At 57.1% G+C, this 13,921-nt stretch overlaps 1 protein-coding gene across 1 annotated transcript in view; it reads left to right on the top strand.

The window, feature by feature from the left end:
• The window catches only part of SEMA4B (semaphorin 4B), a 26,343-nt gene continuing 12,422 nt past the window's right edge, over nt 1-13,921 (top strand). Inside the window, exons 1-2 of the mRNA XM_082736089.1 lie at nt 1-98; nt 592-807. Coding sequence (XP_082592215.1) covers nt 672-807 — 136 coding nt within the window. The 5' untranslated portion in view covers nt 1-98; nt 592-671. The remainder of the gene's footprint in view (nt 99-591; nt 808-13,921) is intronic.

Here is a 13,921-nt window from a genome sequence, read left to right on the forward strand (position 1 = left end):
GTTTGGCTTCGTGTGGACCGAATTCTAGACGTGGATGACCCCGCAGGGTACCTGGATCACGCTCTGAGCCCGTAGTGGAAGCCTAGGCAAGACCTAAGGTGGGTTGACCCGTGCGGAAGTGAGACTCAGGAGCAACCAGCCTCGTCAGCACGGGCTCCGCCGGTTCCTTTGGTCACGGGCAAGTGGGTGCCAGGAGCACCCGCGCAGGGTTGGAAAGGGAGAATGGAGACCCACGGCCGACCCTCGGGAGGCGCCCTGGGAGAGAGACCCGCCCGTTTTCCCAACCGCACGCGCTCAGGGTGGTCGCAGAGGAGCCGGAAGGGGTCGGGGAGAGGGGGGAGGGCCTGAGAGGCGGGGATGAAGAAAGACGGGTTCGTTCTCGGCGGCGACAGTGTTGCCCTGCTTGGCGCCCTCCAGGCGCGCACCAAGCTCCCGGAGCCGGCGGACGCCCCTCCGGCCTCTCGGGTCCCGAACGCGGAGGTGGGCGGGGCGGGAGAGGCCGGGCCAGCCGCGGGACTTCCTCCTTCGGTCCCGCCCACCTCGGCCCACGTAATCGCACCTCCCCCCTCTTACCCCTACCCCCACCCCCAGGTCTCGCTCGCGAGTCAAGTTGAGCCACCTGAGCCAGAGCCTGGAGGACGCCGCAGCTCCCTGCTGTCCCGAGCTCCGCGATGGGCTGGGGGAGCAGACCGTCCGCCCCGCGGGGCGCGCTGCCTCCCGGGCCGCCGACGCTGCTCCTGCTGCTCCTGCTGCTCCTGCCGCCGCCGCCGACTCCGGCGCTCGCCCCTCGGATCAGCCTGCCGCTGGGTAAGCGCCGGGACTACCCCGCGGGGGCGCGGGCTAGGGTCGGGGGGAGGGGAGGCGGCCGGGAGGTGCTTGCGGAGGCTGCTGTGACAAAGGAGGGAGGGACGAGAGGGCCTGTGGGAGGCTTGGGGTCCATTAGGACCCTTCCTCCTTTCAGGGCGCTGCGGAGAGGGAGAGAGAGGAGAGGGCAGTTGGGGGGCCGCGGGCCCCTTTCTTCCCTTCCTTTAGTAGGTGTGTGTGTGGGGGCTCTTTTGCCTGCTCTGTCGTCCAAGCTCGCCCCTGGGTATGGTGCCCTTTTCGGCGGTGGCGGGCTCCCCCGAGGCTGGCGACCCGCTGGTCCGCCTGCCCATCTGCTTGTCTTTGATGCTGACCAGAGCCAGCCGCGGTGCCGCCCCCGAGGGCGTCTCGGGGTGGAGGGGGCCGTGCTTGCAGTCCCATAAACACTGGGGTTCTGGTATTCAGCAAGTCGCAGCAGGACTCCGAGCCGCTGCGGGACAGGAGTCCCATCTTCCCTCCCAGCCCTTCACCCTGGTCTCTCGGCGCAGTGCCGGACCGAGAGTGGTGGGATCCTTCCCGAGGCGGGAGCGATCATACCAGGGATGGGGGCTGTTGTGGGACTCCTAGGCCCTGGGAGAATCTCCTCCTGGGAGTATCGTCCTCATTGGTGAGGTCTCTCACCTGGTGCTCATGGCTCTCCCCTCTCCCAGCCTCTTTACATCTTGTTGCTTTTCCCAGTCGTCTTTGAAATTAGAGAGGTGGGAATTCCAAGCCATTTCTCCTACTGGGCAAGTAATTCCCTTCTTCCTGTGCTGTGGTTTGCTCATCTGCAGAATGGGCACAGTGCTAGGTATCCTGTAAGGCTGTCTTGACGATTTCATGAAACTAGGTGAGTTCTGTGGGCACAGGCTTTAAGGGGTTCAGAGATGTTGTTTATCCAAGCCCTTTAACTTGTTGTCACACTGGGAGAATTGGAATAAAATTAAAGGTTCCATATTGAAAGTATACCAGATTTCCTTCTCTCTTTTGCATCCCTACTCCTGAAAACATTCTGTGTACAAAAGAGAAGAGTAGCCGAATCAGCACTTATTATCCAGGCTCCTTGTGGCCCTGAATAACCCTGTCTGAAACATTGCAGGACTTGTGGGGAGAGCATGGCCTGGGTTCAAATCCTGCCTCCACCACTTAGTAACCATGTGACCTTGAGCAAGTGACTGAACCCTGCCTGGGCCTCAATTTCCTCATCTTTAAAATGGGATAATAATGGTACCTACCTCAGGGTTGTGAAGATTAAATTAGTTTGTGTTTGAAAAGTCCTTAGGACAGGGCTTGGTACATAGAAACCGCTCAGTAAGTGTTAGCTGGTGGTGTTGCTGCGTGTTAAGCACAGGCTTCATTCTTGCATATCCTGCACAGAGCCAGGGTGACTGCCTTGGGTCGGGGTGGTGCTGGTGTGTTTGTTTGACCACAGTCCCTTGGGGGCTCCATCTCATTAAGTGAGGATAAACAAGTGTATCTGGACCCAGGCCTACTGCCTTGCCACTTCTCCGCTGTGGCCACAACTCCTTTTATCCTTAGACCTCCTTCGCCCTGGGAGGAGGGAGACGAAATGGGAACAAAAGTTCCGATGGACTCCATTTATGGCCCTGGGCTAACCCTCAGAGCTTGTGTCCAGCTCTGGAACTGGACGGGGACCACGCAGAGGGTAACCGAAGGGCAGAACTGGGGAGCCATGAGGGGGAACCGAGAGGGCCTGCTTCCTAAGAGCAGCTAGAACACTTGGTGGCGATTACCCACATAGCTCTGAGACCTGGCCCACTTCCACAAATCTGTGACTGTGGCCAGGCTCTGTCACATACCGGCGTCGCCTGCACAGGTCAGTGGGGGCTCTGGTCTGGATGTCTGTGCACCCCCCTCTCCCAGACCCGTATGTTAAAATCCAAACTCACAGAGGACTGTGACACAGGCTCACCTGTTGGGATTGGCACAGATGCATGGCACAAAGGTGTCCCTGGAGAAGTTGGAGGGCCTAGAAATGCAGTCGGTATGCTGCTTTCCAAGCTGTGGCTCCTAGAAAAAGACAAAGCTGTTGCTGTGTTCTTGAGACTGGGTCTGCCCAGAGGAGCCTTTTTCTCCAGTCTCCCCCCAAAGCCCAGGAATAGTTAGCAGCACCCAACCCTGAACTTATGAGCACACATCCATGGTTCGCTGATATGCACCCCAGCCCAAAGGACTGCCTCCCTAGGCTTCCTCCTGGCCCTAGATACTAGGAGCCCCAGTAGGGACTGCCCTGGTGCGGAAACAGGCTCCCCTTCGGAGCATGGCCACAGCCAGTTTCCTGCCGCATCCTTGGGGGCTTGTTAGATGTTCCTGGCAGCGTGCCTGTCCTGGGTAGGCCCAAGGTGAGCATGGGGACTCTAGGCACCAGGGCCCACAGCCCCTCCTTCACAGAACAGGGAGAGAGGCGTGGAGGGAGAGACTGCACCCTACTTTTCCTCCCCTGCTGCATTCCCACCTGAGGTCCGCAACGGCCCGGATGCCCAGGGACCGTGAGTTGTGTCTGGGCCTTGAAACAATGTCTCCAGAACCAGAGCATGCAGTTCATGTGTGGGGTCCTTCCTAGGAAACCCTCATTGCTGTTAATCTGCAGCAGATTCCTGGGGTTGAAGGAGGAGACCCCCATTTGTGCTCTCGTCCAGTGGCCAAGAAGGAGGAGGGGAACTGGGGCCTCCAGTGCCAGCTGGACAAGGAGAGGCCTTAAAGGGAAGTTACTTGTCTCTGTGGAAGGAATGCTTCAAAGAAGTGTGTGGAATTTGGGTTCTCTTGCACTGGAAAGTGCCGTTTGAAGTTCCAGGACCAACGGCTCAGGAGAGGAGCACAGCCGAGTAGAAATAATGGCGCCGGGTGTGTGAGCTACAAGGCCAGAGCCTCGCAGCCCGGGCCGTGTGGAAAGAAACAAAGCAAAGCTGCTTCTTTGGCTCATGAGAATCTTATTGAGTTCCCTTATTTGGGCAATTAAGAGGAGTTATTAATTTCCCCCTGCCCCTGTCTGGAAAGGTCTGGACACAGTGTTTCCAAACCAGATCGGAAATAAATCCGTAGGCCTTGCAAACTGGTCAAACAAAACCCCATTGAGCCGGGGAGCTGGGCATTGGCACAGATCAGCTGCCTGTCCCCTGACCCTGGAATGGACACCCGGGGTCAAGGCTGCTCTGGGAAGCCCCCAGTGCAGGCCGCTTTCAAAGTCTAGTTGGCTGGTGCCAGGCCTCCCTCCTGGATGTGGTCTCAGCCCCACGTGAGCGTTTGTCTTCAGCTCTTTCCTGTGGCCTGGCATCTCCATGGCCCTTCAGAGCCAAGTGGAAAGAGCAGTAGCTATGGCGCTAACGGCCGGGCCTCGAAGACTAGCTTGCCTCCTAACCGCGCCGCCTGGGGCAAGCCGGCACTAATGGCAGGACCCATCTCGCAGGGCTCTGAGCGGATGAGAGGAAATAATGTATGGAAAGCGTTTGGCACAGTGCCTGGCACGTGCTCTGACCCCAGTAAAAAGTAGTGGCCTCCGTTCTCTGTGGTGGAAGTCCCCCCCCCCCCTTGGCTCAGGGAGGTTATGTGCATCCATCTGGGTGATGCTGGGCACGGCCGGAGGCAGACCCTCTGCTCGTTGCCGAGACCCAAGCCAGGTCAGGGAATGGAATGGTGCAGGTCCCCCTCCCTGCTCGGGTGAGGAGGACCAAGCAAGTCACCCCAGGGGTCCTGCTGAATGTAGTGCACTTTTCAAGTGCTCCTGGTTCAGCTCTTTGAAGTTCTGTGCCCTGAAGAACGTCTGTGTGGGGCTGGTGCACCTCTCCCCGCACCCTGTCTCGCACTGGTTCCACGCTGCCTCGTGCATAACCCTGCATTCAGCGGGCTGTTGAAATTCCTGTGTGCCACCCAAGCAAAGTTGGGGGCACATCTGGACACACCTGCATGTTCATCCACGCAAGGGACGCAGAAGGTGGCCCAGAGCCTGGAGGAAAGGCTGGACTCCGCTCATGGAGTTCACTCACTCTTTTGTCCCCTTCCTAGAGACTGTGGCCTGGCTCCCACCCCTCGTTGGGTGCTCAGGATGGGTGGAGAGGCCTCTGATGGGGCTCTCCCTGGGGGTGAAGGGGAGCTTCTCCCCCACCCCTCCTCCTTGCATTTGTCCTCTCGGCCAGGCTCCCCTGTGTCCAGGATGGAGAGTGGCTCACATGGAGCTGGCTGTCTTGGGACACGTGCCCAGGGTCCCGTAAAGGCTCCAACCCATCTCATGTTCCTCAGGCTACAGGCGAACTCTGTCTCTGTGCCTAGCCCTGTGCAGTCTCCACGGCCCTTTTTTAGCCGCCACTCCTCTGGGGGGCTCTCTGGTGCAGGACAGGACCATGTCCAGCCCTTAGGTAGCACAGCTGGCTGGCGTCCCCACGTTTGTGTTGCAGTGTTTAGGGCCTAGAAGAAAGCGGAAAGGAAAGTGGGGGGTATAGAGCTACTGTGGGCACCAGGCATTTAGGTTGTTTTGTTCCCCCCCACACGGTGGGTAAAGTTATCCCCATTTTACAGAGAAGACAGCTGAGGTTCAGAGAGGTGAAGTATTTTGTCCAAGGATATGGCTCTGCTTCCCTGAGATCTGATCTGTTCTCTGTGGGATCTTTCTGGTCTGTACCGATGCGTCCTCTGAAAAGCCCATCTTGACAGTTAGTAAGGTTCAGAGAGGTGGCGAGGGGCTCTGGGGAGGGGGTTGCAGTGGGCCCAGCAGACTGAAAACTCTTTTTTTTTTTTTAGTATCTATTTATTTGATAGAGATCACAAGTAGGCAGAGAGGCAGGCAGAGAGAGAGGAGGAAGCAGGCTCCCCACCGAGCAGAGAGCCCCATATGGGGCTCGATCTCAGGACCCTGGGATCATAATCGGAGCTGAAGGCAGAGGCTTTAACCCACTGAGCCACCCAGGTGCCCCTGAAACCTCTCATTTTATCCTAACTCCTACTGAACAGGGGCCACATGAGCAGTCTCCTCTCCTTTTTGGCCTCCCATTGTTCATCCTCTGAGAGGCGCTAACAGAAACGGGAAAGAAAGCCCCCCAGGATGGGGCCCTCACCATGTGCCAGGTGCTGGAGGGGGCACTGCTCCCTCCTGTGGGGGGACTGAAGGTTGGAGAAGTGAACTCTGCGAAGTCAAGGTTGTACGGCTAAAAGGTCTGGGGTCAAGCCACGGGCCACAGCTCTCAGGACTCAAGAACTACATTCTCTGTTAAAACAGCTGCCTTCAGCTTCAGCTGTGAAGTGTGGGAAGGCGGCAGAATGGCCCAGCTCGGCCCCTGAGTGATTGATAGGTTCCGTTTGTCCGTCTGGTAAAGAGACATATCGAGGTCACTCCCTGGATGGGAACAGGGGATCCAGCTGAGGCCCCGAGGGTATGGCCACGGTTAGAAATGTGGTCCACACAGGAGACCCGGAGCAAACGTCTCAGACACAGGTTTGCACCATGGTGGTGGTGGGTGGGGGGAAGGCCAGAGCCAGCCCGGAAATAGATTTTCTTTGGCCTCCAAGTGTTTAAAGAAATTTTAATTAGTTGCTGATATTTAAAACTCAGGAAATCTAAAGGAAAAATGCAGCTTTCCAGCTCTCCGGAAGATCTGGCAAGGCTGGGCCCCCATTCTAAGCAGCGTGCATCTGGGGCTTTGCAGTGGCCGCAGCTTCTGACGGGCTCCTGCGTCCCAATGGCTGGAGCCCCATCTGCCCTCATCCCCTGTCTTCTGCATGAGCGAGCTGCTGAGGTGGCCGGAGTGTGCTGGGTGTTACTCAGAGCAAGGGTGGGGAGGAGGGAAGGCGGCAGGAGAAGAGGCGGGGGGCGTGGGGGGGGTGTCGGGTGGGGCATGGGTAGGGTCAGTCCTGGTTACTGGGGGCTCCCTGACCCAGGGATGGGACTTGGCACTTCTCCATGCTGCATTTATTTGGTCTTTCCAGCAGCTTAGTGAGGGCTGCCTCTCAGAGACGGCAGGGCCCTGTTCAGAGCTGCACAGCTGGTCAGTGATAAGTCAGGACTCAGGCGTGGGCAGCGCGTCCTTTTTGCAGCCCTTGCGAACTCTTTTCTGTCTGTCGGCTGTCGCACTGCTCTCTGGGCCCTGAGCGCGTGGGGCTGAGTGGTCCGTGCTTTGGGGAGGGGGCCGAGCAGGGCAGTGGTCCTCAGACATGCTCTTGTGGGCAAGAGCCTTCGGGACCTCCAGGCTGCCCTCTTGGAATCTCAGACCCCTCCCTGGACCAGAGTGCTCTGAATTGGGACTTAGCATTCAGGCATTCAGTGACATGTTTTTTGAACAACTCCTTGGACCTTACCTGGCCACATGATACAAGCATAAATTAGCATGTCCTGCTCCTTGGGGAGCCCTTGGCCGGGGGGAGGAGACAGACACAGGAAGCCCGTCCACCAGCCACGTGGCCGGTGCCGGGAGAGGCGTGAGGGGAAAGGGGTGAGTGCAGAGAGGGGCCCCTCGCCCAGCTTCAGGAAGACCTCCTAGAGGAGGTGAAACTGAGCTGAGTCTCAAAGGATGAGTAGAGATTGGTGAGACGGAAGGGCGTTCCAGGCCTTGAGCAAAACGAGAGAGGAGGAACAGGACCTTGAGTTGCAGCTTTGTGTCACTCAGTTGAAGCTGGAGGGAGACGTGGCGAGGGCTGGCAAGTTAGGGGCTTGGACAGAGGGGCACAGCTGAGGGTTATCCAGGACTGGGACGGTACCCTGAGAGCCCTCTGGCTGCAGCACAGAGACTGGGCTGGGGGCAGGGGCCCGTTGGGAGGCTGCTAGTGTATCTCTGTTGGAAAGGGATGGATGGTGGCCTGGTTCAGGACAGTGGTAGCAAATGGGACACATTAGGGAAGTATTGAGGAGGGAAAATCGGCAGGGTTTGTTTATGGATTGGATGTCTGTGGGGTGAGGGAGAGGAGGAAGGAACCTCCTTCTCTAGGTTTCCAGTGGGTGACACAGGACACGAGCCCAAGCCGAAGGGGACGGTGGTGGGCGGTGGCCGTGGCGTGTCTCCCACTGGATGGAGGACCTGCCCCGATGGTGAGATCTGTGGGTTGCAGGTGTCTGGATTGTTGAAGTGATGGGTGTGGGCGTGTGATCTCGAGGCCAAGGGGAGATCCTAGGGAGCGGCATTAAAGAGCAGAGTGTGCAGTGACTGGAGCTAGCCTAATGACACAATGACCCTGACGCCAGAGCTGCCGGCCCAGGCTGAGTCCCGGCGCCACTGTTCTTCCTAACTGGCTGATCACTGGCAGCTGTCCCACCAAAACCTCAGGCAGGGGGACCTCCTGCACAGCCGCCTTGCCAGGACGCCCAGATTGACCTGTTTAAAACATGCAGTGGGTGCTCACGTACGTTAGCTCTTGGAGGGATGGAGGCCCAGAAGGAGTGGGAGGGAGAAGGGAAGTGACCCTGGAGGCCAGTGTGGCCCACACGTCGGGGACAGGGGACCTCTACCAGGCCAGGTGCCACAGAGGCAATGCCCTTCAGTGTCTGAAGTTCGGCAGCAAGGTGATACCTGGCCCCTGGCGAGTGTGGGGCTCATGGAGGCCTGACTCCCAGGCAAGGGGTCAGTGGGAGCTAAGGGACGGAGGCCGCTCTGGGCGGCTCTTCTCTTCAGGAGTTTGGCCGCCGAGGATAGCCCGGAGGCACACTGATTTCTAGGATGAATGTCGAAGGAAAACAGCGGCTTTCTGAGAGGCAGAGGTTGACGACACGGGACTTGGCCTCTGATGAGATAGGGAGGCGGTGGGAAATTGAGGCTTCCGTATCTGATGGTGGTCCCGGTTTCTTCAGAAAACGGGAGATGTGTGTGAGAGGAGGAAGGTGGCCACCTGGGCCGTCGGGACGGGGGGTTTGTGAGGGAACAGCCAGCCCCTGAGCAGAGGGCTGGAGGAGCTGCCCTTGGTCCTGGTGGAGGCACATGCCCAAGGCGGTGGCAGCTTATGACAGTCTGGGTTAGGGTACAAGGAAGAGGGTTGTCTTTGAGGGGCGAGGGGCCTCCTGGTGATTCTGCCAGGAGCTCTTGGCCCACTCACTGGAAAGCATAGCCGCGGCCATCTGGGAAGTGGGCTTCCCTAAATGTGCCTGCCCTGGACACTGGGGATGCTTCTAGTCTGGGTTCCCTTGTTGTCCTACCTCTTTCTTTCTTGCTTACCTCTGTATGGGGAGGGCTTTTGGCCCACAGCCCCTCTTCCCCTGCAGAGAGAAATCCTTCCCTGCTTGGGGACTCAGCCCGCCGCTTCCGGTCTTTTGGCCCACCCTGCCACAGCTCTGGGGCGCGGTGTAGAAGGGGGACATGTGTCCCAGGCGGCTGACGTTTGCTGCTGAGTCAGCAGTCCTGCCCTAGGAGTGGCGCTCCTGCAGGTACAAGCGGGTCCAAGAGTCCAGTGCGACGCCTTGGGGAAGAGGAGGTGCCCTCGCGGGCTTGCCCTGGGGCTCAGACCCCTTTCTGGGGACTTTGGGATTCGAGCAGAGGGGCAGCCCACACTGCCTCCCTGCACTGGGGGCACCTTCCCAGCTCTTCACACTGAGAAGCTGGTGTTTTCTGGCCTCGTCCCACCGGGGCCTGCGGCGGCCAGGATGTCAGGGCCACGTCCACGTCAGCTGTGGTGCCAGGAGCCGCGGTGGAGAGAAAGGTGGGGTGGTTCTCTGACTCACGGCCCGGCTACAGCTCGCTGGCTGGCGGCTGGGTGGGGACCGCGCCGAGCCCGGTTCCCGTCTCACTCCAGAGAGCTCCCAGCTTCCGGCTGAGTCACAGGGAAGGGGAGAAGCTCCAGCTGAGTCTGGGGGCTGAGTTGTTCCCGCATCACTTCCTGCGGAGAGGCCCAGGCCCCAGGGGTGGGGGAGCGGGGCCCGCTCGGATCGGCCCCGTCCAGCGTGCCCACTCCAAGGCAGCAGCCCCGGGCCCGCCCCGGTGCTACTTGCCTGGAGCCCCGGGGACGCCACCAGCTCAGGCTGCCCAGGGCGGATAGAAAGGTTCCGTCCACCTGGGAAAAACCGGCCGCAGCCTCAGGCAGACCAGTTTTCTCCCTCCTGGACCCACCCGCTGGGTAGAAGAGGACGTGGAGGATGCGCAGGCGGCACAGGCCGCCCAAGAGAGCACACGAGAAAGCGGCCTAGGAGCTGGGGCAGCCCCCGAGGTGTGCTGACGCCCCTGGGGAGCGGAGAGCACCGACACCCCCTCCCAGTCACCTCTCCACAAAAAGCAGCCGGGAGCAAATGCAGGTACAGACAGGCCTTGCGGTAGGGTGCGCAGACACACACACACACACCAGCAAGCTCAGGCAGGGCCCACACAGACGTCTGTGCCATCACTCTGGAGGTGACCCCAGGCACCCGGGTGGGGACGGAGACTCAGTCCCATGGAGCGGGCGCGGGAGCAGGAGCGGGCACACAGCACGTGCCTGGGACACCTGTCCCAAGTCAAGCTCGTGCGCTCTGGCCGGGAGGCCCCCGCGTGATCAGGTGCCGACCTAGGTTACGAATTGCCCCGCGTGAGTTTTTTTAACCCTGAGGACGAGGGAGGCCCAGCTCTTCCAAACAGCCCTGCTCTGCTGGCAGCCCTCGCTGGGCTGGATTTTCCTGCAGGGCTTTTGGATTTTGTTTTTGATCCACTCGAGTGTTGGTCGTGTGCCAGACCCCATGCCAGCACTCGGCCAACGTGTGCAAAGTTGCTCTGAGTAAAGCTCTCGGTAAATGGGGGTTATTATGCACGTTGTTATTTACATACATAATCTAATTTCTTCTCATAACAACCCTATGAGGAAAGGTGCTATTATCCCATTTTACAGATAAGGAAAGTGAGGTTCCAAGATGTTAAGTGGCCTGTCCTGGTGGCAAACAGCTGGTAAGTGACAGAGGCAACATTTGAACCCAGGTCTCTGACTCCCTGAGCCTGTGCTCTTAGTCTCTGTCTCGTTAAGACTCCCAGCTGGGAAGCCAGCCCCACGGACTAGCCCTGGTGAGGTCCACCTGTCTGGGGGGACCACAGGGTAGCAGCGAGCAAGGCCTTCGGGACACCATGGCTTGGTCTGAGAGGCTCAGGGAAGGGGGACAAAAGAGGAGAAAGCGCAGAAGGGGAACGCGTGGCGTTGGGGCCTGTCACCCCCTTCTGTCCCTTTGCTGTCTCCTTGACCATGCTCCCCGTGGGACTGAAGGAGGCATGGCAGGGCTGGTGCCCCAGCGGTCCTTCCAGCCTGGCTGGGCTCTCTCTACGTGACCCTTGGCAGGTTTCCACTTCCTCCTGGCCCTAGTAAGACTGAGCTGCCACCTGGATGGCAGCTTATCTTTGACCTTCGGCATTTCTGTGGATGGATTCTAAGTGTGGCCTCCTGCCTAGACTTCCAGCCCACCCAGGGGAGATGCCCATCCTGTGCGGGCAGATAAACACTGGCAGATTTGAGCCAGCCCTCGCTCTCAGAGAACCGCCCGGGGGATGTGGAAGGCGTTTGCCGCGTCTCCTGGACTCCTCCCAGTGAGGCCGCTGGGAGTTGTGTTTTCCTCAGTATCCCCTTGATGTGTGTGAGACAGCTAAAGGCTAAAGGTCAGTGACTCGGGACTGGCACCACCTTCCAGCGGTGCTTGTCAGTGGGTGGCCCGTGGGCCTCCCACTTCAGGATCACCCAGGAGCTCACAAATTGCACACAGTCAGGCCGTCCCTAGGCGGCGGTGGCACCTCAGGGCAGGCCTGGACCCTGGAGGTCAGGCCTTTCGGGGCATTTTGCTGCGTCCTGCTGCTGACCACCTGGGGGGAGGGAGGGTCTTCTGGAAGCCGACCTCTTGAGCCAGCCTTCCACCACAGCTGCTTTTGTGCAACTTGCCTGGTTTCTCTGAAGTTTGGTTTTACTCTGTAAGCTGAGGATGACAGCAGTGTGTACCTTGTAGGGCTGTCGTTGGCCTGCGGGGGTAAGTGTCTTCATCTCTGCCCCATGCGCCCTCCCAGGTGTGGATCTTTGCTGGCCAACAGGAGGGGTCTCTTGGTGGGGGTGACTTCCAGGAGCAGAGCATGGAAAGGTCAGGCTGCTTGTTCCAAAAGGTCATCAGCACACAGTGTAAGCAACACGATTGGGCCTCATGTTTGGAAATTTCATGGTTGGGAGAAGAGGGGAGTGAGTTTGGGCTTCCCAGCGTGTTGAGTGCTGATGTAGTGAGGGGTTGGCAACTGGGGGCAAAAGACCTAGAATTTTTTTTTTTTTTTTTTTTTTTAGAGAGAGAGGGAGAGAGAGTGAACACAGGCAGACAGAATGGCAGGCAGAGGCAGAGGGAGAAGCAGACTCCCTGCCGAGCAAGGAGCCCGATGTTGGACTCGATCCCAGGACGCTGGGATCATGACCTGAGCCGAAGGCAGCTGCTTAACCAACTGAGCCACCCAGGCGTCCCAAGACCTAGAATCTTGTGCAGGTCTGGACATGATAGTTCAAAGAGAGGCCTTGACTGCTCTGGACCTTTGGTTTTAGTACTAGAGTTTGGGCTCCGGATGTGAGATGTTACTTTCCCCATGAATTCCCAGTGCCCCCCCCCCCCCAGTACCAACTTCGCTTCTAGAGCATGACAAGACTCCCAGCTGCAGAGCCACACACATTCCCCCCATCGATTCCTGCCCTGGACACCTGTGTCCTTGCCTTCCCTCTCTGGGATACCTTGTGAAGAGTGGCCTTGGGAGCTCTGTCATCCTGTTTGCGGCAGGATGCTATCCATCCCACATCCTGTTGGCTTTGCTAGGACATCCCACCTGAAGGCTTCCTTCAGCATTAGTGGCTGAGCAGAAAGCTTAGCTTCTCCAGAAAGCTTAGCTTCACCCTGTGTTCCTCCTCTTGGACAGTGAGAACAAAGTCGCTTCATTTCCCTTTATTTCCCTTTTCTCCTTGGCCACCAGGAGGCTCAGTATTAAATGTGCAACCTGTCTCTAGTAGTGTGTGAAGATCTCTTCTGACCTGCTTATGTGAATATGCCCTAACTCTGGTTTAGGTGTTTGTCTCGGATCTATATCTTGTTTTTTCTCTGTTCTTGATTTTATTGTTTATGTTTCACTACATTCTTTTCTTTGTTTTCTTGCCCTTTGTGGAACCAGGCCAGGGGTACGTAAAACGCCACGTACAAGCTCATGAAGCGTCTCCACAAGTGCTTTGTTGGCATGTCCCTTTTGCTCCCTCAGCTTCATGAGACCGTGTCTGCTTGCGTGGTCAGAATCTGTTGGTCAGATGCCTGAGGGGCAGGGTAGCTTATTCCTGCTTGTTTTTCTTTTCTTATCAGCTGCTTCAAATTTTTAAAATAATTTCTCTTCAGACCCATTACTCCAGGCACAAACGGTACCCTGGTTGGGCAGATAACATGCGTTTCTTTCTTTTTTTTTTTCCGTTTCTTTCATATTACCCAAGAGTAACCTGATTACAGAATCCAAACATGAGAAGTAAAAAAGAAAAAAAAAATTACCTGTACTCCCACCAGGGATATCAATTTTCAGCATTTTGTGATTCATCTTCCTGGATTTTCCCTTCTTTTTTTTCCTTTTCTATTCATATTTTTCCTATTAAAAAAATAAGACCTAACTAACTAGACATACTGTTTTTGGTTTTTGTTGTTTGTTTTTTAGATTTTATTTACTTATTTGACAGAGAGAGAGTACAAGCAGAGGAAGTGACAGAGAGATGTAGAACCAGGCACCCCCTGAGCAGAGAGCCTGACATGGGTCCCAGGATCGTGACCTGCGCTGAAGGCAGGCGCTTAACTGACTGAGCCACCCAGGTGCCCCTAGACATAGTGGTTATTTTTTGTTTTTTTGAATAAATGCTTTTTTTTTTTTAAGATTTTATTTATTTATTTGACAGACAGAAATCACAAGCAGGCAGAGAGAGAGAGAGAAAGGAGGAAGCAGGCTCTCTGCTCCCAGGAGCCTAGGATCATGACCCAAGCCGAAGGCAGAGGCTTTAACCCACTGAGCCACCCAGGCGCCCCATAGACATAGTGTTTTATAACCATCTTCACTTGATGGTAGATAATTAAAATCTTCCCTGTTACTATGTCTTTTATAACAATGAAAGGTATTTCATGTTTGTATCCAGGACACATACACATAATTTGTTTTTA

This window comes from Mustela nivalis (genome assembly GCF_964662115.1).
Source record: "Mustela nivalis genome assembly, chromosome: 6".
In the NCBI taxonomy this organism is placed as follows: Eukaryota; Metazoa; Chordata; class Mammalia; order Carnivora; family Mustelidae; genus Mustela; species Mustela nivalis.